This window comes from Hemiscyllium ocellatum, chromosome 18, assembly GCF_020745735.1.
Source record: "Hemiscyllium ocellatum isolate sHemOce1 chromosome 18, sHemOce1.pat.X.cur, whole genome shotgun sequence".
NCBI classification, from domain to species: Eukaryota; Metazoa; Chordata; class Chondrichthyes; order Orectolobiformes; family Hemiscylliidae; genus Hemiscyllium; species Hemiscyllium ocellatum.
The window spans coordinates 77,337,257-77,362,974 of record NC_083418.1 but is presented as its reverse complement, the minus strand read 5'-3'; the positions used below and the strand labels follow the sequence as shown (position 1 = coordinate 77,362,974).

The following is a 25,718-nucleotide window of genomic DNA, read 5'->3' as shown; positions in this document are numbered from 1 at the left end:
GTGTTCATCATTAACACCTTGGCAAACCTGCTCCCAATGTTCTAAAATGGTACAGTTTAGTCCTAAGCTTGTAACATGCAAACGTTGACCACAAATATTTTGTATTGTGTTTTATTTGAGCAATAGTTTTTCTTAAGTGGTGTGTTGGCTTTTAAAACAAACATCAAGATTAGGATCCCCCATACTTGAAATGAAAAGACCATCATAACCTTTATGTACGAATTGTTCCTCTCAGTGTAGATTTGAGTAGAACTCAAATAAATATTTGACACTTTAAGTAAACCTTGTCTTAAATGCAAAATAGTTTGAAAGTGGCACACGTGAGATTCCCTTATGATTCAACCAGGAAAGAAAAGGCAGAATGTTCCCAATTCTGGTCCCATCTTCACTAAAGTTGCCAGTTGGGTCAGAATTATTTTAGTTTTGGTTCCAGTCCTCTTTGGTTAGGGATAAGGCCAAATCAATACTTGTTCCTTCTCTGATCGTTATCCTGTGACTTTGACTGGAAAAGTGAGATGATGATTGTGTTTGGTCATGAATCATTCAGGACGCTAGCATTTACTGGGCTGATAACTAGAAAACAAATCAAGCAGGATGCAAGAGTGACTGAACCATAGAGATTTACTTGAGGATAAGTGAGTGCATTTAGAAAGACAAAGTAAATGGAAGGGAGGTGCAAACGGTGGAATGGAAGTGATTCGTGAAGGGAGTGATGGTACAAAGACTAATTGCCCTTGTTTTAAAATATGACATTTAAAAATAATTAACATTATTGCTGCTGACAACAAATTGTGCCTGTATTTGTACATTTGTGATCTGGAATACTTAACACATTTTAATTGCTCCCTGATATTTTAAAAGTAAACAATCTTATCAGAAAAAAAATGGAATCAAATCAAATCAAATTGACGTGTTCCAACAAATTATTCCCCTTAATCCTAAAATTAATCTCAACTGATCCTTGATACATGGTACACCCATATCCAAGGTTTTGGTCAATAGCATGTCACAATAGTATAGTGGTGTGGAAACACATGTCCATGTACTGATGGGAATTGCCAAGAGTACATTCTGCTTCACAGGAAAAATAACCTTTTTCATTTAAAAATGGAAACTTATCAAAATGGAAGTATTTGTGAATTATCCTGTCAACAAGTTGAAGCTTCAGGTCCTCTTATGTTCTAAAAGTTCAGAAGGCTGAGAGAATATGTTTGCAATGTTTGAACTTGGGAAAGATTATTTTAAGGCCAAAGAGCTTTATATTTATTTAATATTAATTGGAATCCTCTGCATCCATTTTCTTGTCCACACTTTCCACCTCCATTTATAGAGTCATAGAGATGTACAGCATGGAACAGACCCTTCGGTCCAACCTGTCCATTCCGACCAGATATCCCAACCTAATCTAGTACCACCTGCCAGCACCTGGCCAAAATCCCTCCAAACCCTTCCTATTCATATACCCATCCAAATGCCTTTTAAATTGTGCAATTGTACCAGCCTCCACCACATCCTCTGGCAGCTCATTTCATACACATACCACCCTCTGTGTGAAAAAGTTGCACTTTACCTCTCTTTTATATCTTTCCCCTCTCACCCTAAACCTATGCCCTCTAGTTCTGAATTTGCCCACCCAAGGGAAAAGTCTTTGTCTATTTATCCTCTCCATGCCCCTCATAATTTTGTACACCTCTATAAGGTCACCCCTCAGCCACCTACGCGCCAGGGAAAACAGCCCCAGCCTGTTCAGCCTCTCCCTATGCTCAAATCCTCCAACCCTGGCAACATCCTTGTCAGTCTTTTCTGAATCCTTTCAAGTTTCACAACATCTTTCCAATAGGAAGGAGACCAGAATTGCACACAATATTCCAACAATGGCCTAACCAATGTCCTGTACAGCTGTAACATGACCTCCCAACTCCTATACTCAATACTCTGACCAATAAAGGAAAGCATACGAAACACCTTCACTATCCTATCTACCTGTGACTCCACTTTCAAGGAACTATGAACCTGCACTCCAAGGTCCCTTTGTTCAGCAACACTCCCTAGGACTTTACCATTAAGTGTATAAATCCTGCTAAGATTTGCTTTCCCAAAGTGCAGCACATTGCATTTATCTGAATTAAACTCCATCTTCCACTCCTCAGCCCATTGGCCCAAGGTCCTGTTGTAATCTGAGGTAACCCTCTTCACTGTCCACTACAACTCCAATTTTGTGTCATCTGCAAACTTACTAACTATACCTCTTATGCACACATCCAAATCATTTCTGTAAATGACGAAAAGTTGTGGACCCAGCACCGATCCTTGTGGCACTCCACTGGTCACAGGCCTCCAGTCTGAAAAACAACCCTCCACCACCACCCTCTGTCTTCTACCTTTGAGCCAGTTCTGTATCCAAATGGCCAGTTCCCTTTGTATTCCGTAATATCTAATCTTGGGAACCTGTCTCCCATGGGGAACCTTGTCGAACACCTTACTGAAGTTCATATAGATCGCATCTACCAATCTGCCCTCATCAATCCTCTTTGTTACTTCTTCAAAAAACTCAGTCAAGTTTTTGAGACATGATTTCCCACGCACAAAGCCATGTTGACTATCCCTAATCAGTTGCTGCAAATGTGTTGCTGGTCAAAGCACAGCAGGTTAGGCAGCATCTCAGGAATAGAGAATTCGACGTTTCGAGCATAAGCCCTTCATCAGGAACAAGAGAGAGAGAGCCAAGCAGGCTGAGATAAAAGGTAGGGAGGAGGGACTAGGGGGAGGGGCGATGGAGGTGGGATAGGTGGAAGGAGGTCAAGGTGAGGGTGATAGGCCGGAGTGGGGTGGGGGCGGAGAGGTCAGGAAGAGGATTGCAGGTTAGGAGGGCGGTGCTGAGTTGAGGGAACCGACTGAGACAAGGTGGGGGGAGGGGAAATGAGGAAGCTGGAGAAATCTGAATTCATACCTTGTGGTTGGAGGGTTCCCAGGCGGAAGATGAGGCGCTCCTCCTCCAGCCGTCGTGTAGTTGTGTTCTGCCGGTGGAGGAGTCCAAGGACCTGCATGTCCTCGGTGGAGTGGGAGGGGGAGTTAAAGTGTTGAGCCACGGGGTGATTGGGTTGGTTGGTTCGGGCGGCCCAGAGGTGTTCTCTGAAGCGTTCCGCAAGTAAGCGGCCTGTCTCACCAATATAGAGGAGGCCACATCGGGTGCAGCGGATGCAATAGATGATGTGTGTGGAGGTACAGGTGAACTTGTGGCGGATATGGAAGGATCCCTTGGGGCCTTGGAGGGAAGTGAGTGTGGAGGTCCTTGCCTTTCCAAATATATGTACATCCTGTCTCTCAAGATTCCCTCCAACAACTTGCCCACTACCAACAATGGGCTCACTGGTCTATAATTCCCTGGCTTGTCTTTACCACCTTCCTTAAACAGTAGCACCACGTTTGCCAACCTCCAGTCTTCTGGCACCTCACCTGTGACTATCGATGATACAAATATCTCAGCGAGAGGCCCAGCAATCACTTCCCTAGCTTTCCACAGAGATCTTGGGTAAGCCTGATCAGGTCCTGGAGATTTATCCACCTTTATGTGTTTCAAGACATCCAACACTTCCTCTTCTATAATTTTGACATTTTTCAAGATGTCACCATCTATTTCCCTACATTCTGTATCTTCCATGTGCTTTTCCACAGTAAACACTGATGCGAAATATTCGTTTAGTATCTCCCCCATTTTCTGTGGCTCCACACAAAGGCCGCCTTGCTGATCTTTGAGGGGCCCTATTCTCTCCCGAGTTACCCTTTTGTCCTTGATGTATTTATAAAAACTCTTCGGATTCTCCTTAATTCTGTTTGCCAAAGCTATCTCATGTCCCCTTTTAGCCCTTCGGATTTCCCTCTTAAGTATACTCCTGCTGCCTTTATACTCTTCTAAGGATTCACTCTAACTATCCTGTCTATACCTGACATATGCTTCCTTCTTTTTCTTAACCAAACCCTCAATTTTTAGTCATCCAGCATTCCCTATATCAGCCTTTCCTTTCACCCTGACAGGAATATACATTCTCTGGACTCTCATTATCTAATTTCTGAAGGCTGCCCATTTTCCAGCTGTCCCTTTACCTGTGAACATCTGCCCCCAATCAGCTTTTGAAAGTCCTTGCCTAATACCGTCAAAGTTAGCCTTCCTCCAATTTAGAACTTCAATTTTAGACCTGGTCTATCCTTTTCCACCACTATTTTAAAACTAACAGAATTATGATCACTGGCCCCAAAGTGCTCCCCCACTGACACCTCAGTCACCTGCCCTGCCTTCTTTCCCAAGGGTAGGTTAAGTTTTGCACCTTCTCTGGTAGGAACATCCACATACTGAATCAGAAAATTGTCTTGTACACACATAACAAATTCCTCTCCATCTAAACTCCTAACTCTATGGCAGTCCCAGTCTGTGCTTGGAAAGTTAAAATCCCCTACCATAACCCCCCTATTATTCTTACAGATAGTTGAGATCTCCTTGCAAATTTGTTTTCAATTTCCTGCTGACTATTAGGGGGTCTATAATACACACTGTGACAAATTAAAGACACACTATGTTTGTGCTGTTGCTGTGTGATTAGTTGCTAGGTCCTTCTCTTCACCCTGGCCTTTCACTTCTGATTGTTATTCTCAGCAAAGATCAAGGTGAGATTTTGGAACATGGCGTGCCATGCACTCTTGGCACAAACCAGCACTTCCATCTCATTCCAAATACTTTTCTGTTTGCCGTTCCTCATTTATCGTTGAGTTGCTGTGTTTGGCTGATGCTTCAAAGAGAAATGGGAATCATATGGTTTACCTGTACATCAGCTAACAGCTTAAAATTTCCATATGATATTTTATGTCAACAATTCCCTTTCACCTGCATAAGATGTTATTTTCCATTTTTTTTAAGGATCTAAAGGTATTTTACCAGGGCAACTTTTTCACACAGAGGGTTGTATGTTTATGTAATGAGCTGCCAAAGAAAGTGGTGGTGGCTGGTACAATTGCAATGTTTAAAAGGCATTTGGATGAGTATATGAATAGAAAGGGTTTGGAGGAACATGGGCCGGGTGCTGTCAGGTGGGACTAGTTTGGGTTGGGATATCTGGTCGGTATGGATGGGTTGGACCAAAGTGTCTGTTTCCATGCTGTACATCTCTATGACTCTATGTTCGCTACATTTGTTATTAAGGAGGAAGGTAAATGTGTAGAGCTGAAGAACAGACTATTTTAACTAAAATAATGTTACATGAAAATATGTGGTTTAATTGCCACACAATGTTTTTGCATTGTGTCTTAATTAACAAGTTAACAGCGCAAGGGGAATGGTGGTGATTTGGTAATTTTGCTTGGCTAGTAATCTGGAGATCCAGACGATAGGGTTTTAAATCTTGCCAAGTATTAAAGTCACATTTAATTGTTATAATGAACCAATCTGGTTTACAAATGTCTTTTCGGGATGGAAATCTGCCATCCTTACGTGGTCAGACCCACGTATGATTCCAGACCCACAGTAATATGGTTAACTTTTAATTTCTCTGTAGTCAGTTAAAGATGGGAAATAAATTCAAATCCCAGGAAAAAGAATTATTAACCAGATTCTTTCCAATTGTGGGAGTGCCCCTTTCAATTTTGCAACAACTTTGTGCCACTGCCTTCTATTTCAGGAAGAAATATTAACCAACAGGCACTATAACTAATTAAACATAATTCACTCAAATCCTTGTTTTAAATGACAAAAGATCATCAAATGTCACTGAGCCATATAATCTTAGAATACTGACGGAGTAGGAGCAAAGAAGGAAGCATATGTAAGGTATAGACAGGACAGATCGATCGAGTCCTTATAAGAGTATGAAGCAAATAGGAGTATACTTAAGAGGGAAATCAGGAGGGCAAAAAGGGGACATGAGATAGCTTTGGCAAATAGAATTAAGGAGAATCCAAAGAGTTTTTACAAATACGTTAAGGACAGAAGGGTAACAAGGGAGAGAATAGGACCTCTCAAAGATCAGCAAGGAGGCCTTTGTGTGGAGCTGCAGAAGATGGGGAGACACTAAAATGAGTATTTTGCATCAGTATTTACTGTGGAAAAGGATATGGAAGATATAGACTGTAAGGAAATAGATGGTGACAACTTGCAAAATTTCCAGATTACAGAGGAGGAAGTGCTGGATGTCTTGAAATGGGTAAAGGTGGATAAATCCCCAGGACCTGATCAGGTGTGGGAAGCAAGGGAAGTAACTGCTGGGCCTCTTGCTGAGATATTTGTATCATCGATAGTCACAGATGTGGCGCCGGAAGACTGGAGGTTGGCTAACGTGGTGCCACTGTTTAAGAAGGGTGGTAAGGACAAGCCAGGGAACTATAGACCAGTGAGCCTGACATCGGTGGTGGGCAAGTTGTTGGAGGGAATCCTGAGGGTACATATATTTGGAAAGGCAAGGACTGATTAGGGATAGTCTACATGGCTTTGTGCATGGGAAATCATGTCTCACAAAATTGATTGAGTTTTTTGAAGAAATAATAAAGAGGATTGATGAGGGCAGGGCAGTAGATGTGATCTATATGGACTTCAGTAAGGCGTTCGACAAGGTTCCTTATGGGGGACTGATTAGCAAGGTTAGATCTCACGGAATACAGTGAGAACTAGCCATTTGGATACAGAACTGGCTCAAAGGTAGAAGACAGAGGGTGGTGGTGGAGGGTTGTTTTTCAGACTGGAGGCCTGTGACCAGTTGAGTGCCACAAGGATCGGTGCTGGGTCCTCTACTTTTTGTCATTTACATAGATGATTTGGATGTGCGCACAAGAGGTACAGTTAGTAAGTTTGCAGATGACACCAAAATTGAAGGTGTAGTGGACAGCAAAGATGGTTTCTTCAGATTACAACAGGATCTTGACAAGATGGGCCAATGGACTGAGAAGTAGCAGATGGAGTGTAATTCAGATAAATGCTAGGTGCTACATTTTGGGAAAGCAAATCATTTCATGGTAAGGTCCTAGGGAGTGTTGCTGAACAAAGAGACCTTGGAGTGCAGGTTTGTACTCCTTGAAAGTTGAGTCGCAGGTAGATAGGATAGTGAAGAAGGCATTTGGTATGCTTTCCTTTATTGGTCAGAGTATTGAGTACAGGAGTTGGGAGGTCATGTTATGGCTGTACAGGACAATGGTTAGGCCACTGTTGGAATATTGCGTGCAATTCTGGTCTCCTTCCTATTGGAAAGACGTTGTGAAACGTAAAGGGTTCAGGAAAGATTTACAATGATGTTGCCAGGGTTGGAGGATCTGAGCTATAGGGAGAGACTGAACAGGCTGGGGCTGTTTTCCCTGGAACGTCGGAGGCTGAGGGGTGACTGTATAGAGGTTTACAAAATTATGAGGGGCATGGATAGGGTAAATAGGAAAAGTCTTTTCCCTGTGGTGGGGGAGTCCAGAACTAAAGGGCATAGTTTTAAGGTGAGAGGGGAAAGGTATAAAAGAGACGTAAAGGGCAATTTTTTCACACAGAGGGTGGTGTGTGTATGGAATGAGCTGCCAGAGGATGTGGTGGAGACTGTTACAATTGCCACATTTAAGAGGCATTTGGAAGGGTATACGAATAGGAAGGGTTTGGAGGGAAATGGGCTGGGTACTGGCAGGTGGTACTAGATTGGGTTGGGATATCTGGTCGGCATGGACGGGTTGGACCGAAGGGTCTGTTTCCATCCTGTACACCTCTATGACTCTATAATGCCCGAATTATCTATATGTGCAATCACACTGGTATTCTCTTGTGTAAATTGCTTATCAATGGCATACCAACATTTGTCCACATCAGAGCAGATGCATTGTCAATTTTAAAACTGGGTTTGTGTTTCTGAGTCGAGAAATGTGTTGTATAAGTGTGTAACATATGGGTTAATGTGTTATATGTATCTGTGCAGTGTATTTGTGTGTGTTTGCATATGTAGTTGGTATGTGGTGTGAGGTGTATGTGAGCAGTGTATGAGTATGTGTTTGCCTATGTGTATAAAGCATGCTATATTGTGTGAGTTGTCTGTGAATATGTGTATGTGTAGTCTGTTGTGTGGGAGAGAGCAATGTAGTAGGTGTACTTATTTGTGTGTATGCAGTATTTGTGTATTGTCAGTAGACTGTGTGTGTTATTTTTGTGTATGTATTATTTCTTAATGGTGACTCGCCGTATACACTCATGTATAGGTTGATCTCATGTATAAGTCCACCCCTTATTTTGGCCAAAAGATCTGGTATTTTTCATATACCTTATGTATAAGTCAACCCTCATTTCTCAGGGGCCTCTTCCTGACCATATATGCAGCGTTAAAGAGCATGAGTTGCACATTTTTGATTCAAGTGCAATACCTACATTATCACATGTTACGCACACCATTTATGCACCACGATTTTCAAATTTTTAAGTTGAATGTTGATATATATATATATACTGTTTTATTTATTTATGTAATATTTCCATACATATATTTGACTTGTGCATATAAATATCCACAAAACTTATGGTAACCCTCAACCTTGACTTCCTGCTGTTGCCTCAGTTTCTTCGAAGTAGGTGTCGTGTGTGCAGTTGTGCTCTGTACTTATTGTAAATTTCCCCAAATTCAATAATGGCCATACTTCTTTTTTATTTTGTTGTTTATTATTTTATGTAGCGATCTGGCTTTTCCTTGTCCATTTTTTGACTTATGCCAAGCAGGAATTTCATCTCCTCGAAAACAATACCTCACGTATAAGTCAACCCCTAATTTCAGCTGAAGACAATGGTCTTCAAAACTCTATCTATACACGAGTATATACGGTATTTACACACCATCAAGTGATCTTTTAAACTTGAGGCAGGTCCAAATGATTCAGGGGTAACATCCATTAGATATTGGTTTAATGTTTTGAATAAATCTGTACTGTGCCTCCATGGATTGCTTAAGAAAAATATGCCAATATGTAAATCTCCAAAAATCAGGGGATAGTTTCCTCAGTCCAGTCAGGTGCTTGTTGAAGATTTGTTGCTCTGTGTTTGAACACACACCGTTAACACTGATTGCAACCAAGAATTGTTTGGTGCAATGCTTTATAGACTGTGTGGAGTCACTGACTGAAAAAAGGAGATTATCACTGCTACAGACAAGAAAAATGAAGCCCAGAATGCCTAACCCTAAATCATATCAAAGTATCTTATCCTGAATTTCTGAATTATTCCTGAATTGAAAATATACATGTTAAATATTGTCAGAAATATGTTTCCTTCATTGTACAAGAGGTGACTCCACTGTGCAGTTTATATCAAACAGCAACTTGATTATTACCATACTTCAAAACGTTAGTTGGATCAACTAGATGGATAGAGTGCTGTTTGTATGATTACATTCCCTACAGTGTGAGGGAATAGGCCCTTTAGCCCAACAAGTCCACACTGATCCTCCAGAGAGTAACCCACTTCTCTCTGACTAATGCACTTAATACTATGGGCAATTTAGAATTGCCAATTCACCTGACCTGCACATCTTTGTGACTGTGGGAAGAAAGCAGAGCACCCAGAGAGAATGTGCAAATTCTACAGAGACAGTCACCCAAGGCTGGCAGTTGTGAGACAGCAGTGCTAACCACTGTGCTACCCTAAAATACATTTGCTTCTTCCTAATAAAGTGGTAATGTGAGTACAAAACATCACCAATGAATTAAACAATGCAAATCCAGTGACTTATATCAGCCAACACACCTAATAATATACAAAACACTTGTTCTCTGCCGTTTCTGTTAGTAATAATTGAAGATAATTCAAAGAAGCACGATGCCAGAAATCTGAAATAGAAACAGAAAATTCTGCTGGAAATATTTGGCAAGTTTGGGATCATCTGCGGGGAGAGAAAGGGAGTTAGGTCACACACTGGCAGACCTGCTGAATATTTTCAGTGTTTTCTGTAGTTAGCTCTATATATCACATTGCGAATGAAAGAAAAGTTTTGGAATTATTAGTTTTTAATAAGCAGTCAGTAGATGCTTGCTCATAGTGTTTGCATTTTAAATTTGTGAGACTAGGGACCAGTTTAAAGTACAGTCCCTATATTTGCTTTATCACAGATCTGCTAGTTACGCCGAAAGTTTTGGCATAAATGTTTTTCACGACATTAACTTTGTCTCCAGGTACAAACTGCCATTTTGTTTTCTGATATTGAACAAATGTCATTGGCGAGGATTTCAGTTTTAGTTACATGTTGATATTTAAGAGCTTACATGTTTTCTTCATGGTGTTTGAATACATATCTTGCTGTCTGTTAACTTTCCAACTGGTACTTTTCTTAGCTGTCTTCTCACTTTCCTACAGTGACCCGCAGCTTGATAGGAATACATTGCCTAAGAAGGGATTCAGGTATTGGTTCTTCCCTCATAAGTCATTGCTTTTTGTATCGCTGGCATCAGGCACCATGTAAATATGGCAGTGCGAGTCCATTTCTGTTTGTGCTAGCATCTCACTGTCTTTCTTTTACCACTTTTTTGCTTTTTTGTGCGAGTACATAGCTTGAACTTTGGAATGTTTTGGAATATGACGTGACCGCGGCTTTCGCTGGACTGGCTGTCGTGAGCATGAATGCTAGTGCTTTTGCAAAAATGGCTGATGGCTGTAAGTCATGTGTGATGAGTCTGGTTTTGGTGTGCATAGCTTCCTGCCTCCCCTCCCCTTAATCCTTCATTGCCAAGTTTCCTTCTAGGCCAGTGAAGGTAAGGGATAAAACTATTGACAGCGGCAATTCAAGCTTCGGGTTCACAGAAGAATCAATGCATCATTAATGGTGGCACCAAGGAGCATTTTACTCAGAAGAACCAAAGAAGGGTCTGTCTATTTCTTGGCCACAACTGCAGGCTGGGGCTATTTTTGGCAGCAGGCCCTGGTCTTGTTGGCAATGCGTCAGTCTGAGAGATCTCTCAGACATTGCTTTGTTCATTCGGTTAGGGAGAGTGGGCAGCTCTCTGAGGCTGCAGGTCCATTCCACAGGGAGAGAGGCTATTATTGCTCTGGCAGGAGGCCACAGGTAGAGATGGCCAAGAGGTTAGGCAACGCACGAGGATAACTCCACCAGGAGGTGTCCTTTTGAAGACGTATGAAACAGTGTAAAGTTAACCCCTCCACAGGCTAACTGAGAGCAGCTGTGTCTCTTGGCTGGCTTCAGTGAGGCAGCTCCAACAGGAGGCGCTATCGTGCTGTAGATGGTCATGGTTCTGGAGGGGTTAATGTTCATTTTGCATTTGGCTCCACCCATTCTCCTGATGTGACTGACAATGTCTGGGTGAGACACAGACTTGTACTCTAGCTTTCAGAGAGAGCAGATGGATCTGGACCAGCTCCCTAAAGGTACTAGTTATTATAGTTGTACAGATTTTATCATGCTTTTTGTTGGACGGATTTTAAATCAGTAAAGAGCATCAAGAGTTATGGACAAACGGCAGGAAAGTGATAGTGAGAATTATCAGATCAGCCATGATCTCAGTGAACGGTATAGCAGACTTGCTGGGTTGAATAGCCGACCTCCTACATCTTACGATCTATGGCTATCTAAGAACATAGCCAATCCTGTAGTTTCTCCACATTGATGGATCCCTTGCCACCATTAGAAAGGCTCAATATAAAGTAAAGACAACAAAGGCTCATTGGCAGCAAACTTCCTCAAACCACCATTACACAGTACACGCCTGGTCACAGGGGCAATAGCAGAAGGTACCAGGAGTGTCATCTAGAAAATGGCACATGTAGAATCCCCATGCCAAACCTCCTGTTGAGGAGAATGCTCATATGTCATCCACATGCACAGTCAGCCCACAAAGGGCAAGTTATCAGACATCAGAGCAGGAGTATGGGAATCGAACCCACAGGCATCTCTCTGCATTGCAAACAAGGTATTGAGCTGACTGACCTATGTTAAACAGGCTTGCAGATTGCAATGGAGAAGCCCCCACTACTTGTTGGGTACATATTTAAGGTAGACAGAGAGACTTTGCACCCCTCAGCTGTTTTTCAGTGGTAGGTCTCTCCCATGTCATTTCAAGAAGCAGGGTATTGCATAGACTTATAGATACTTACAGTGGGAAAGGAGGCCCATCAGCACATCATATTCACACCCATCAACAAAGATCTGACTGCACTAATCCATTGTTCAGGAATTTTTCCAACATCTTGGATGGAAATCCGAATGAAAGAGTTTACTATCCTTATTTAGTCACAAAAGATTGCTGTATCATTTACAGATAGTGCTGTTAGCCTCATAGGCATTTTTACCCATCAGGGCGAAAGTGAGGACTGCAAATGCTGGAGATTAGAGTCGAGAGTGTGGTGCTGGAAAAGCACAGCAGGTCAGGCAGCATCCGAGGAGAAGGAGAATCGACGATTCGGGCAAAAACTCTTCATCATTGTTACCCATCAGTCTGGTGCACTGTTTTCACATGGACATGTACAGTATTGTAAAATTATGATAAGGCCACTGTTGGAGTACTGTGTACAATTCTGATCACTTGGCTGTAGGAAGGATGTTTTTAAACTGGAAGAGTGCAAAAAAGATTTGCAAGGATGTTATTGAGTCTGGAGGGTTTGAGTTATAAGGAAATGCTGGATAGGCTGGGATTTTATTCCCTGGAGCGTAGGAGGCCAAGGGATGACTATGGTGATTGTAATGAGGTCAGCCAGGTAGACATAATAGAATGAATTCTGTGATTGGGGCTGTTAACCTGGCCCAGTCAGGGAGTCCTGGCTGACAGGAGTGTCAGAGGTTCTGTTCAATCTGGGAGCTGGCTCTGAGGGAGCTGGATCAGTGTCAAGGACTCTCCGTATATTAATGAAGGGAGACTTGGTGATGGGATACTGGCCTCTGTGGAGTTATTTCAGTAACCTCATCGAGGTTTATAAAATCATGAGGGGCATAGATAAGCTGAATAGCTAGGATCTTTTCCCTAGGGTAGAGGAGTCCAAAACTGGAGAGCATAGATTTAAGCTAAGAAGGGAAAAATTTAACAAGGACCTAAAGGGGCAACTTTTTCACACAGAAAGTAGTGTGGACATTGAATGAGCTGCTGGGGAGGTGATAGAGGTGAGTACAGTTACAACATTTAAATTACATTTGGACAGGTAGGTGAATAAGAACACTTTAGAGGGATGTAGGTCAAATGTAGCTGAAAAATGTGTTGCTGGAAAATTGGGACTCGTTCAGTTAAAAAAATCTGGCTGTTATGGATGAGTTGCACCGAAGGGTCTTGTTTCCAAACTGTACAGCTCCATGACTCTCAAAGGACTAACATTACATGTCATAAAACAACTTTGAAATGCATTGTGCTGACTCCATCACTTGCACTGAATGGTGAAATGTGACAAATCCATTCATTTTATTGCAATGTAAGTCATTAATCTCTAAATCCTTTGCATGGGAAATACCGGATGCATCATTGTGTGTTCTAATTCTTTTGACTATTCCCATTTCCATTTGCATGCTGCACGATGCAAAGTCTGAAATTATTTGTGTGCACAATGAATTATTACTCGTATTGTTCTTAGCAACCTGCCATTTGTCACAGCAACAACTTGTATTTATAAATTGCCTTTAGATGGGACCTTTACCATTGTAAAACATGTCAAGTCACTTCACAGGAGCAAAGCTTTGACACTAAGTGACATAAGGAAATATGAGGAGGTGAACAATAAGTTGGCTCTGTAGTTTTTGATAATCTTAAAGGATGTGGAGAGGTTCAGGGACAGTTTTCCAGAGTGTTAGAACTTGCTCCTGACAGGTACATCCACCAAGTTAAATTTGCAGTCATATAAGGAGCTGGTCTGTATGTGAGCAGCAGAATGTAAGTGACTCCTCGGTCTCTGTTTGGACAAACTTCACCGGAATGTCTACATTTGAAGTGCAATGCATGATGGTTACTGCTATGCGCTCCACTGGCCTCTCTCCACAATCTAGGCTTTGTAGATTCAGTATTCCTGAGCTGGAAAACATGTTCTCGGCTGCACCAGATGCCATTTTGATGAAGATCAAATAGGAGTGGTGACCCTTACCCTTTTGGAATCTTATCACCATAGAAGATGCTCTTTGGCCCATTGCAACTGCACTGACAAAAGCTACTGTAAATCTACACTGGTCCTAGTATCCTGCCATAGCTTTGTATGTTATGGCACTTGAAGTGCTTATCGAAGTACTTTTTAAAGGTTGTGACATTTCCTGCCTCAGCTACCCTCCCAGGCAGTAGACTCTAGACAATCGCCACCTTCTGGGTGAAAACAATTTATCATAGATCATCTCCTAAACCCCCTGACTTTCACCCTAAAATGTTGCCCACCTGTAAAGCCATTGAGCAGGCATTAACTCAATGATGGAAAGGTCCACCTCGTGTAATCCTTCCTTGTTTCCCAGATAATAATCTAGTCAGCTTTTTTGACAACTGGGAGGGCAGATAATGTGGGGAGGTTGGGGGGGAGGTGTATCAAGTCAAGGTGCTTAACTCGCTATTAATTGACCTTTTTACTGAAATTAATTAATGTGGGACAGAGAAAGAAGGAGTAGGAGCATGAATGAGAAAACTGGAAATACTGAAAGCACATACATCTTTGCAGCACACTTCCAAAACCTGGCTGTTTCTATTGTTTGGTATTCACTCTACGCTCCTCATCCAGTTGAAATAGAAAATGAGAAACTTGCTTTGTGTTTGACACCTCGAAGGTGTGACAGAGCCCCTTAGTTCTCCTCAGTACACCTCTTGGCAACAATGAAATAGAACTCGCGTTCAAACAATCTACACAGTGAGAAAAATTCTCCTACAAAGAAACATTTAAAGTTTGAAGTACGCTCAAATGGTTAATCTATTGTAAAAACAAACATTTATTCAGCAAATGCAGTGGCATTTCCTTTAATAAACTGATAAATTGTCAATCAAAAACTGAACAAGCCCTCTGCTGAGTTAAGTGTTTCTGTAGCTTTTGAAACTCAGCCAAGCATTCAACATAGATAGAGCTGTCAAGTCAAGCCAGTATCAATACAAACTATTGAAACTGTGGGAACAGATAATGCTTTTTTTTGTTTCTAAATGACAAGAGATGTCACCAATCAAACATTCTAGGAGCACAGGGCTGTGTTCTTTTTCTAAGTAAATGTTGCTGAAGGTTTCTTTTATATGTTAAAAGCATTCTGGACATTTAGAGTCTCTTCAGGTCAATACAGTCAAGTTCTCAAGCAGTGATTTCTTCAGTTTTTGAATGAATACCATTATTTTTCTCAGTGAAAAACCACTTGAGCCAATCCCAACATGTAAACAATGCTAGCTAATGTTGTAGTTAGTTTATAATTTCAGGGCAGAGCTCTATAATCAATCACTTCAGATTAAAAGCATGTACATCAAAATACAGATTTTCAAAATTGTTCAAGCATCACATGGCTGTCAGAAAGTTTCAACACCACTTGGTGACCACGAACCCTCCAACAACATGTTTTCTTTTGGGCTTTCAAAATGCACACGAGGGGACAGAACCACAACGGGAGTGATTGGGGGGACAATTCTCATTTCCTTTCAGTCATGCAGTGTAATCCCAACCTCATAAGAGGTGTCTTTCAGACAATCCCAGCAGCCATGCAGAAATAGTTTGTGGCTAGTAAGGTCCTGCATCATCAATATCCCCAGCCAAAAGGGACTAGCTTTTGCGTGTTCCCAAACTCAATTCCACCTCCTACAAGACAGAATAACTCAGCCCTTTAAATGTTTCTCCATTTCATGCACTTTTGTACATTCTATAATTGAAATGTGCAGCCGTTCCATAATATAGAACCTAAGGTGATTATGCTTAAAGCAGCAATTATCTTTCAGTGCTCAGGCTTACGAGAAAGTTCTTATAGCTTTATCTGTGGACACCTTATCCATGTGGTTTTAGATTACTTACAGTGTGGAAACAGGCTCTTCGGCCCAACAAGTCCATACCGACCCTCCGAAGAGCAGCCCACCCAGACCCATTCATTTACCCCATCACCTAACACTATGGGCAATTTAACATGGCCAATTCACCTAACCTGCACATCTTTTGACTGTGGGAGGAAACCGGAGCACCCGGAGGAAATCCACGCAGACACGAGGAGAATGTGCAAATGCTATGCAGACAGTTGCCTGAGGCGGGAAACGAACCCGGATCTCTGGCGCTTTGAGGCAGCAGTGCTAACCACCGTGCCGCCTACTGTTAAATAAATGTCATTTATTGGATGGGGACAGAGCATTGAAATTGCTCATGCCAAAGATTAATTATTATTGAACCCACAAAGCCTATTATTGAATCATTTACTTCTAAACTGTGATTGAGATCTGAATTCCAGTGTGCTCTTATTGATATGAGATGTTTTGCATATACTGGATTGTGCTTTACCCCTGCACTGTTAATCTTGATGAACTGTTTCACCTATAGCAGTGAGTATCAGAGAAGGCTCATTTGACCCAATGCTTATGTATGAATTCTTTGTGAAGGCACATTCCATCACATCGCTCACTTTGCATATCCTTGTATCTACTTCTGTTTGATTTGACAAGAAATTCTGAGGCGATGATCACGAGCAAATGTAGTGTGCCAAATGGCATATTGCATTGGTTCTTGGCTCTCAGGCATAGTCTACAGTGGAAATAGCCCAGAATTTCAGTTGATCAGTGCTTTTGCTTGTGAACATGAGAGGTTTTATTGTTGCATCTTTCATTGCCAAATTTACACTCATAAAGTGCTGGAGTACTTATTAAAATACTCGGCAACTGGGAATTTGCCTAGTCAACACATAAAGTAATGCTCAAACATTCAAAGCTGAGACAATGCAATAATCACCAGCTCGTTTCACATACTGTGTCAAATGTATTTGTGTACCCAAATTTAAATGTTAAATTCGAACCAATTAAAGGGAGCGGGAAAATGAAGATTCAGGCATTTGAGATTAAGTCCTGCACCCCTTCTCAGTGACAAATGGAACAGTGTTACAAAACATTTACTTTGGAAGTGAAAATATTCTGCATGTTATTTGTTGAAAACTTAACTACAAAGTGATATCTAATTATCTCTGCATGTTTTAAAACAATGCCAGTGTTTTTCTTTTAATCTTCATTTTATGCTTTATCCTGCGATTAAAAATGGAAGCCGAGGCGAAAACACTTCAAGTGACAAAATTTTATAATTTGAGTCTGAGCACATGATCTTATGAAGTTGCTTGATGTTTCTGCAGGTACACTCCATCATCTCAACTGCAAAGTAATGAGGAGACAAAAGAGTGGCTGCGTTCGCACTCTGCTGTAGGACTACAGGAGAATATCAACAATTCGCCATTTTCGCCAGGATCTAGTATCACGTCGCCTTCCGCAACTAGGTTTAACTTTTCCCAACTAGGTGAGGTTTCAATCCAGAAGTTGGCTTGTCTATTTGGCTTACATCTGAAGTCATATCTCCAAATACTGGTAAAGCAACATCCGTGAATGTGCTAACTTACAGACATCCCACATTCCTGTGAAATTAATACCAGAAAGGTTGAACATACTGTATGGAATCAACTTCAGAAGAATTGTTCATTCTACCCAATTATCTCCCTTAGCCATCTTTCATTGACTGCAGCTCAAATAGGTCACACTGTTTAAAGCAAAGAGACAGGTCTTCCGACACACCATCATTTCCTCTGGTATGCTGGTGACTAGCTATATAATCTGTTCTAGTCATTACTGCCCTGTAATCTTCAAAGGGTTCAGAACAGTGAGACAGCAACATAACAGAATCACAGAATTGGGGCAGAAAGAGGCTGTTCAGCCCATCTGCCTGCACTGGCTCATTAAACAAGCATTATTAACTAATCAGAAGTGGGTACTGGAGATTAGAGTCAAGATTAGAATGGTGCTGGAAAAGCACAGCAGGTCAGGCAGCATCTGAGAAGGAGCATCATTAATCAGTGCGAGTGTCCTGTTTTTCTCCATTACCATTGCTGACTATTTCTGTCCAAATAATCATCCAATGCCCCTTTTGAATGCCTCAATTGACTACATCACATTTCCACATCCTAACTCCTGCATGTGTGAAAAACATTTTCGTTTCTTTGTACATTGGTTTAAATCTATACTCTCTCCTTTTTTTCTGTAGGGCGGGAAATCTTGTCTCTACCCTGCTCAGCCCACTCATGAGTTTAAAAACCTAGCTCAGATCTGTCAGTCTTTGGCTCTCCAAGGAGAACAGTCTCAGTTTCTTCAGTCTATTCTCTTAAGTGAAGTTTCTCAATCCTGGAACCATTTCTGAAAATCACTCCTACGCTTTATCACCAATATATTCACATCTGTTGTATAATGTAATGCCCACAACAGTACTCCAGCTGAGGTTGGGCAAGTATCTTACACAAGTTCAATGTCACCTCCTTGCTCATCTTCTATGCTAAGGAAGATAATGCACAATATCATTATTACATCTAGACAGCACAGTATATACATACAAAGGTATATCAAAAATGGAAAACTCTCAACACTATTACTTTCCACAATTGACAGTCCAGTTTTTGAGAAGTGATTTAAATCTCAGTGAGATCTAGAGGAGTCACATTGAGAAGAATTCTTTGTTGAATTTGCTGAATTTCACAACTCAGCTTTCTTTTCAACAGCGAGTCCAACTACAGCCACCCAGATGAGCCTGTCAAATCCCAGCATGCTACGCTGTCACAGTGTGTCCAACCAAGATGGGCCATATGATCCATACAGCGATTCCAGGTTCCGGAACAGTTCTATGTCCCTGGATGAAAAGCACAGGACTATGAGTCGTTCCGGATCATTCCGCGATGGATTTGAGGAAGGTTAGCAATGGAGGCATTGAATTCTACATGTGATACTAAATGTTAGCCATGAGGGGAGATTTAAAGTTAATCTAACAGATACAACTTATACATGAGGAACAAGAGCAGGCTAATTGGATCTTTGAACCTGCTCCATCATTTAGTAAGATCAAGGCCGATCTGTTTTTAATCTCAACTCCACATTCCTGCCTATCCATTGATAATCTTTCCTCCCCTTGGACAAGAATCTACCAATATCGGCCTTAAAAATATTTAAAAGATGTGCCTTCACAGCCTTTTGAGGGAGGGAATTCCAAAGACACTCAAACTTCTGAGACTGAGAGATGTTTTTTCCTCATCTTTGTTTTAAATGGGTGACCCCTAATGCTGAAACTCTGACCCCGGGTTCTAGATTGTCCTACAAGAGGAAACATCCTTTCCACTATCAGCCGGTCAAATCCCCTCAGGATTTTGTATGTTTCTATTAAGTCACCTCTAACTCTTCTAAACTCCAGACAATTCAGGCCGAGCTTGTCTAGCCTTGCCACACATTTCAGGTATTCGTCTAGTAAACCTTTTCTGAACTGCTTCCAAAACTTTTAACATCCTTCCATAAATACGGTAACCAGTACTAGACACAGTACTCCAGATGGAGAACATGAGGACTGCAGATGCTGGAGATCAGAGTCGAGAGCGTTGTGCTGGAATGACACAGCAGGTCAGGCAGCGTCCGAGTAGCCATCATCAGGGCTTATACCCGAAACGTCGATTCTATTGCTCCTCGGATGCTGCCTGACCTGCTGTGTACCCACACTATCGACACAGTACTCCAGATCCAGGTTCACCAGTGTCCCACATAACTGAAACATATACTTACATTCTGTTCCCCTTGCAATAAAATAAAGCTTTCCTCATTATTTCATGTCATCCACATTTTGTTTCATGCTGTGTCAAATGACGGTAATTGTAGAGGTGAAAAGAAAGGTACATTCAGTCTAAAGCACTCATGCATTTTGAGGGGAGATGGGAATATAGAATTTGGAATTGGAAACCCTAAACAGATCAGCCATGATCTTATTGGTGGCCATGATGTGAAGGAGCTGGTGTTGGATTAGGGTCGACAAAGTTAAAACTCACACAGGTTATAGTCCAACAGATAGCAATATCTGACAAAGGAGCAGCAATTCAAAAGCTTGTACTTCCAAATAAACCTATTGGACTATAATCTGGCGTTGTGTGAGTTTTAACCATGACCTTATTGAATAGAGAAGCAGGCTTGAAGGGTTGAATGGCCCACTCCCACTCTCAACTCGTATGTTCGGATGTGTACTCTTCCATTTAAATGGGAATACTTTATTTTGAATGTTGAATTCCAGCGTTCAGGAAACCTGACATTTCAAACAGAAGTTACTATTTGGATAAATCGTGAAGGTCTTGCCAGAAAGTCCAGTCGATGAAAGAATTTCTGTTTTAGAGCAGTGGCATTATTCTGATGTACAATCCCAACATAACCACTTGAACTTTTAAAAGTAATGTATCAAAAATTTAGGTCTCCAAAATGAAAATTCACATTGCAATTTTTGGAGCATATGAGAAAGATGGAAAGGTAAATAAAACATTTATTTTGAGGAAAAACAAATGACTGAAAATCTGAAATAAAAATTGGATGGAGTTGGAGAAACTCAGTAGATCTGGCAGCTTCGTTGGAGAGAGAAACAGTGTGTGAGACAGTCTGATCAAAAACTGACCCTCCGTTCTGAAGAACATTCATATTAAACTTGAAACATCGAATATTAGCTTTGCTTTCTCTCCCCACTGATGCTGCTGAGTGCTCTAGCACTTTCTGTTTTTGAATTGAAAGATTTATTTCTCCAAAGCTATGAATTCTCTGGAATGACTATCATGTTGTGTGTATCTACGTTAACAGTTCACCTTTTTTTACAAATGCTGCCCATATTCACGTAGAGATGCTTTACTTTATTCTTCCCATTCTCTCAATCTCTGACCTTATTTGGGATGTGACGGCCCAGTAATATTAACGCTAGACTATTAATCTAGAGTCTGAGGTTTTGTTCTGGGGACCTGAGTTGAATCCCATTGTGGCAGATAGTGGAACTAGAATTCAATTTTTAAAAATCTGGAACTAAGAGTCTGGTGAAACCATTGCTGATTGTCAGGAAAGTCCCATCTTGTTCTTTAATATCCTTGAGGGAAGGAATTACCTAGTCTGGCCTACATGCGACTCCAGACTCTGAGCAATGTGGTTGACTCTGAACTGCTCTCTGGGCAATTAGGGGTGAGCACTAAGTGCTCGTCTGGCCAGTGACGCCCACATCCTGTGAATGAGTAAAAGAGAACCTTACTGGTGTACTCCTACGTTTGTACACTCTGTCCTTCCAGCCATGTGTGGTTGTCAATACTCAAATGGTTACCTTGCTTTGTGACCTTGTCATTCCCTATTACTTTACCATCTCGCCCCTCACATGGTCCTTTCCCATGGCATGGTTCAGTGTAAAGCCCTCTTTACCATCTTAATTAAATGAATCATCAGGATACAGGTCCCAGCACAGTTCAAATGACATCCTTGCCAATTGCAGAGTGTCCCACTTGCCCCAATACTGACTTCAAAGCTCCATGAAGCAAAATTCATTTGTACATTAGCCTTCAGGCTATGCCGTATTTCTCTGGTCTTATTTACCCGATGCCAATTTATCCATGTCTGGTATGTCTTCTGTTCAGAATGCTAGGCGAAAGTGGGTACTGCAGATGCAGGAGATTAGAGTCAAGATTAGAGTAGTGCTGGAAAAACACAGCAGGTCAGGCAGCATCTGAGGAGCAGGACAATTAACATTCCAGGCAAAAGTCCTTCATCAGGAAAGACCTGCTGTTTTACTCCACCACTCTCTGTTTTTATTTCTGATCTCCAGCATCCACTGTGCTTTGATTTTATCACAATATCACTTACCTTGCCATCTTTATTTTGTGTTAATTCATTTATTTTTCTTAGTTTATTTATAATAAATAAACCCTACCATGACAAGACAGCTTTATTTCTCTTTAGTAGTAAGCTGTTAATCCTTAACTGTGAGTGACAACGAAGGAGCAGTGCTCCGAAAGCTTGTGATGTTAAATAAACCTGTTAGACTATAACCCGGTGTCATGTGACTTCTGACAATTACTAGATACTGAGGAAAAGGCAGAAATAGAAACATTTGTTTATCCCTCTACACCCAAGTTCTCATTCCTGATGAAGGGCTCCTGCCCGAAACGTGATTTTCCTGCTCCTCGGATGCTGCCTGACCTGCTGTGCTTTTCCAGCACCACTCTAATCTTGACCCAAGTTCCCAACTAAATGAACCAAATTCCCAACTACACATCCAGTACTGTAATTAATACTTATTGCACCAGTTAATTTCAAGCTGATTGACTGATAACTGCCACTGCCTGAAAACTCCCCGTTTATCGAGGCTTTTTAAAAATTAATTCATGGGGCATAGGTGACCCTGACTGGGCCAGCATTTATTGCCATCCCTAGTTACCCTCGAGAAGGGGGTGGTGAGCTACCTTCTTGAGTTGCTGCAGTCTCTTTGGTGTAGGAAGACCCACAGTGTTGTTAAGGAGGGAGTTCCTGGACTTTGACTCTGCAACTGTGTGGACGAAGAGCCAAAATTATTCCATGTCAAATGGTGTATGGATTGGAGGGGAATCTGCCTATGGTGGTGACAATGTCTCTGCTGCCCTTGTCCTTCAAGGTTTTGTAGGAAATGGTTTGGAAGGGACTGTTGAAATACCATCAAAGAGTTGTTACAGTATATCTCATATTCAGTGCTGCCACTGTGTATGGCTTCAAGTGTTTATTTTTTGCCCTGATGTGCATAATCACACTTCTGACTTGTGCTTTGTATATTGGTGAACAGGCATTAAGGAATCAGGAGATGAATTCTAGTTGTGATGAAGATCAACTGATATGGTTTGGGAAAATTCTTGGACTCATATGTAAGAGCCAGATAAGGGTTCTTATAGTGCAGGGGTAGTGTCCCCACCTCAGTGCCTGAAGGTCTGGGTTCAGGGCACACACACTACACAGGTGTGTCCAAACATATCTGACTAGGCTGATTCAGTAAGTGTGCTGATAAGAGTCAGTTTCCAATAGGGATCGGGGTCTAGTTTCTAGAAGAGAGAAGTAGTCTGCACTTAAGATATACTAGGTATCAACAGATGCCTAAGAGATAGACCACGGAACGAGGACATGCCACAACCAAAAGGACTAGCCACACTACCATACATCAGGAGCGTTTCAGAACTGACAGCCAGACTACTGCGACCCTTAGGACTCATAACGGCACACAAACCAACAGCCACGCTCAGACAACAACTTACTAGAACAAAGGAGCCAATACCCAACGTGAACAAAACTAATGTAGTTTATAAAATACCATGCAAGGACTGCACAAAACACTATATAGGACAAACAGGAAGACAGCTAACAATCCGCATACATGAACACCAACTAGCCACGAAACGACACGACCAGCTATCCCTAGTAGCCACACACTCAGACAACAAGCAACATGAATTCGACTGGGAAAACACTACTATCATAGGGCAAGCCAGACAGAGAACAGCCAGGGAATTCCTAGAGGCATGGCATTCATCCACAAACTCCATCAACAGACACATCGACCTGGACCCAATATACCAATCACTACAGCGGACAGCTGAAACTGACACCCGGAAGCGGCAAGGACAGACCACTATAAATGCCGGAAGAAACATTAAAGAAGCGCTTCGCAGGAGGCTCCAGAGCACTGATGATGTCTCCTAGCCAGGGGACGAAACGTTTGCAACAAAAACTTCCAGCTCGGCGAACAGAACCACTACAACAAGCACCACTACAAATCTTCGCACAAACTTTGAACTGGTCTCTGCTTCCTCCTTTGTTACATGAATATTTTTGAGATTACCACATATTGCGCCACCCTGAGGAACACTCGCAGTGATGTCCTGGATCTGAGATGTTTGGCCTTCATCTACCACAACCATCGAACTGTGACTCCGGCCACCGGAGCACTCCCATTCCCATTCACTTCCATTGGGTCAAAGCTCTTTAATCCAAAACTCACCAGCTAAATGAAGGCAGTTTGTCATGAGGCAAAAGTGAGGACTGCAGATACTGGAGCTTAGAGTCAAGATTAGAGTGGTGCTGGAAAAGCACAGCAGGTCAGGCAGCGTCTGAGGAGCAGGAAAATCAACGTTTCAAGCAAAAGCCCTTCATCAGGAATGAGGCTGGGAGCTTCGGGGATGGAGAGATAAGTGGGAGGGGGGTTGGGGCTGGGGAGATGGTAGCTGAGAGTGGAATAGTTGGGTGACGGTGATAGATTGGAGAGGAGGATGGAGCGGATAGGTGGCAGTTTGTCAAGAGCCAAGGCAAGCCCCGTGTATCCAGTGACCTCTCTCTGAGTCTCCACATGAATTTTAATTTCTTTTTGACATGCCTCTTGGAGGCTGCAGGTTTCCTCTCTCTGTGTCCACCTTCCATTTTGAATGGCCCCGCAGTCAGCCTTTAGGAGGTCACTTGTAAATTTGCAAAGTAACTTCCACTGCTGGCACCAGTGGATTCAGGACCCTTTCTTTACCCTGACATTGGGATCTTTGTAATATTGAGTCTGTGGAGTACAACACTGTATGCAGGGCTCAGGTCTCACTGAAATCCCATGCAATTGTAAGAAGTCTTCCTTTTGCTTATAATTCAATCCCCTTGCAACAAATTTGCTTGCCGTGTTGTTCTGAAGGAGGGTCACAGGACCTGAAACATTAACTCTGCTTTCTCTCTCCAGACATGTTGAGTTTCTCCAGCAATCTCTGATATCCAGCGTTCATGATTCTTCGTTTTCTTTATTTGCTTTTCTAATTGCTGCCTGTATCTGGGTTTTTAAAAAGATTCTTGGTGTAAGTGCATCCAAGTGAGTCTCAGCATGAACTTTTATAGGTTTCATGTCTATTTAAAAAAAAGTCAGATTTTTTTGAGCTTGCTGCCATGGTGAATAATCTTGCACTGCCCCATATTTTACCCATATACCAACTTGTTGTCTATTCACTGAAGCTATCTATAGCTCTTCACAGCCTCTGTGTGTCCTCCTTACAGCTCATGTCCCAACTACTTTTGCACATAATCAGCAAATGCTATAACATTGCTCCTTCTCTCTTCACCTAATTCTTCAGCAATGTATTTGATGAATAGATATTGTCTCATCTTTGATCCCTGCTGCAAATCATAGACCACAACCGACCAAGTTGGACGTGCGTATTTACGACTAACTCTGCTTGCTATCTGTTAACCAATTAGGGTATTGCTCATCCTTCATTGCCCTTTAGAAGCTGGTGGTGAAAAACTGTGTTCTCCTTATCTGTTCCTGCAATGACTTCCTAAGTACTTGTTAAGATTTCCTTAATAATAGATGTCCACAGTTTGCTGCTGACTGATATTGGGCCAATAGATCTGTATATAAGTTGTCTGTAGATCTGTGATTTCTCTTGCCTTTATTTCTTGAACAGTGGAGTTGCACTTCCCAACTTCCAATCTGCTGTGACCACATTATACCCTTGGCCAAACCACTACCAATGCATGCTGTGTTGCTATAGCTGTGTCTTTTCGAATCCTAGGACGCAAGCTACTACGTACGGAGGATTTCTCGAATTTTAAGCCATTTGTTTTTTACATGGAGACTGAGATTTGTTTGCTATGCATACAAGTCTGACACTTTGTGTACTGTAAACTGTCCCTTGTGTTTCCCCTGTAATGGTGGTGAAGTCTTGCACAACAGGGGAACATTGCTGAAATGGGAAATGGCATAATCTGCCAGAGGGATGAGAATCCAACCTGGATTTTATATTTCCTGTAAA

At 41.8% G+C, this 25,718-nt stretch overlaps 1 protein-coding gene across 7 annotated transcripts in view; it reads left to right on the top strand.

Annotated features, from left to right (window-relative positions):
• Positions 1-25,718, top strand: part of nav2a (neuron navigator 2a) — a 590,475-nt gene that overhangs the window by 465,855 nt on the left and 98,902 nt on the right. For 5 of the 7 annotated variants that reach the window (XM_060839109.1, XM_060839107.1, XM_060839104.1 and 2 more), the window contains 3 exons: positions 10,343-10,387; positions 17,241-17,401; positions 18,648-18,836. In XM_060839109.1, the coding sequence (XP_060695092.1) occupies positions 10,343-10,387; positions 17,241-17,401; positions 18,648-18,836 (395 nt within the window). The remainder of the gene's footprint in view (positions 1-10,342; positions 10,388-17,240; positions 17,402-18,647; positions 18,837-25,718) is intronic. The other 2 variants (XM_060839106.1, XM_060839105.1) reach the window with 1 other exon arrangement.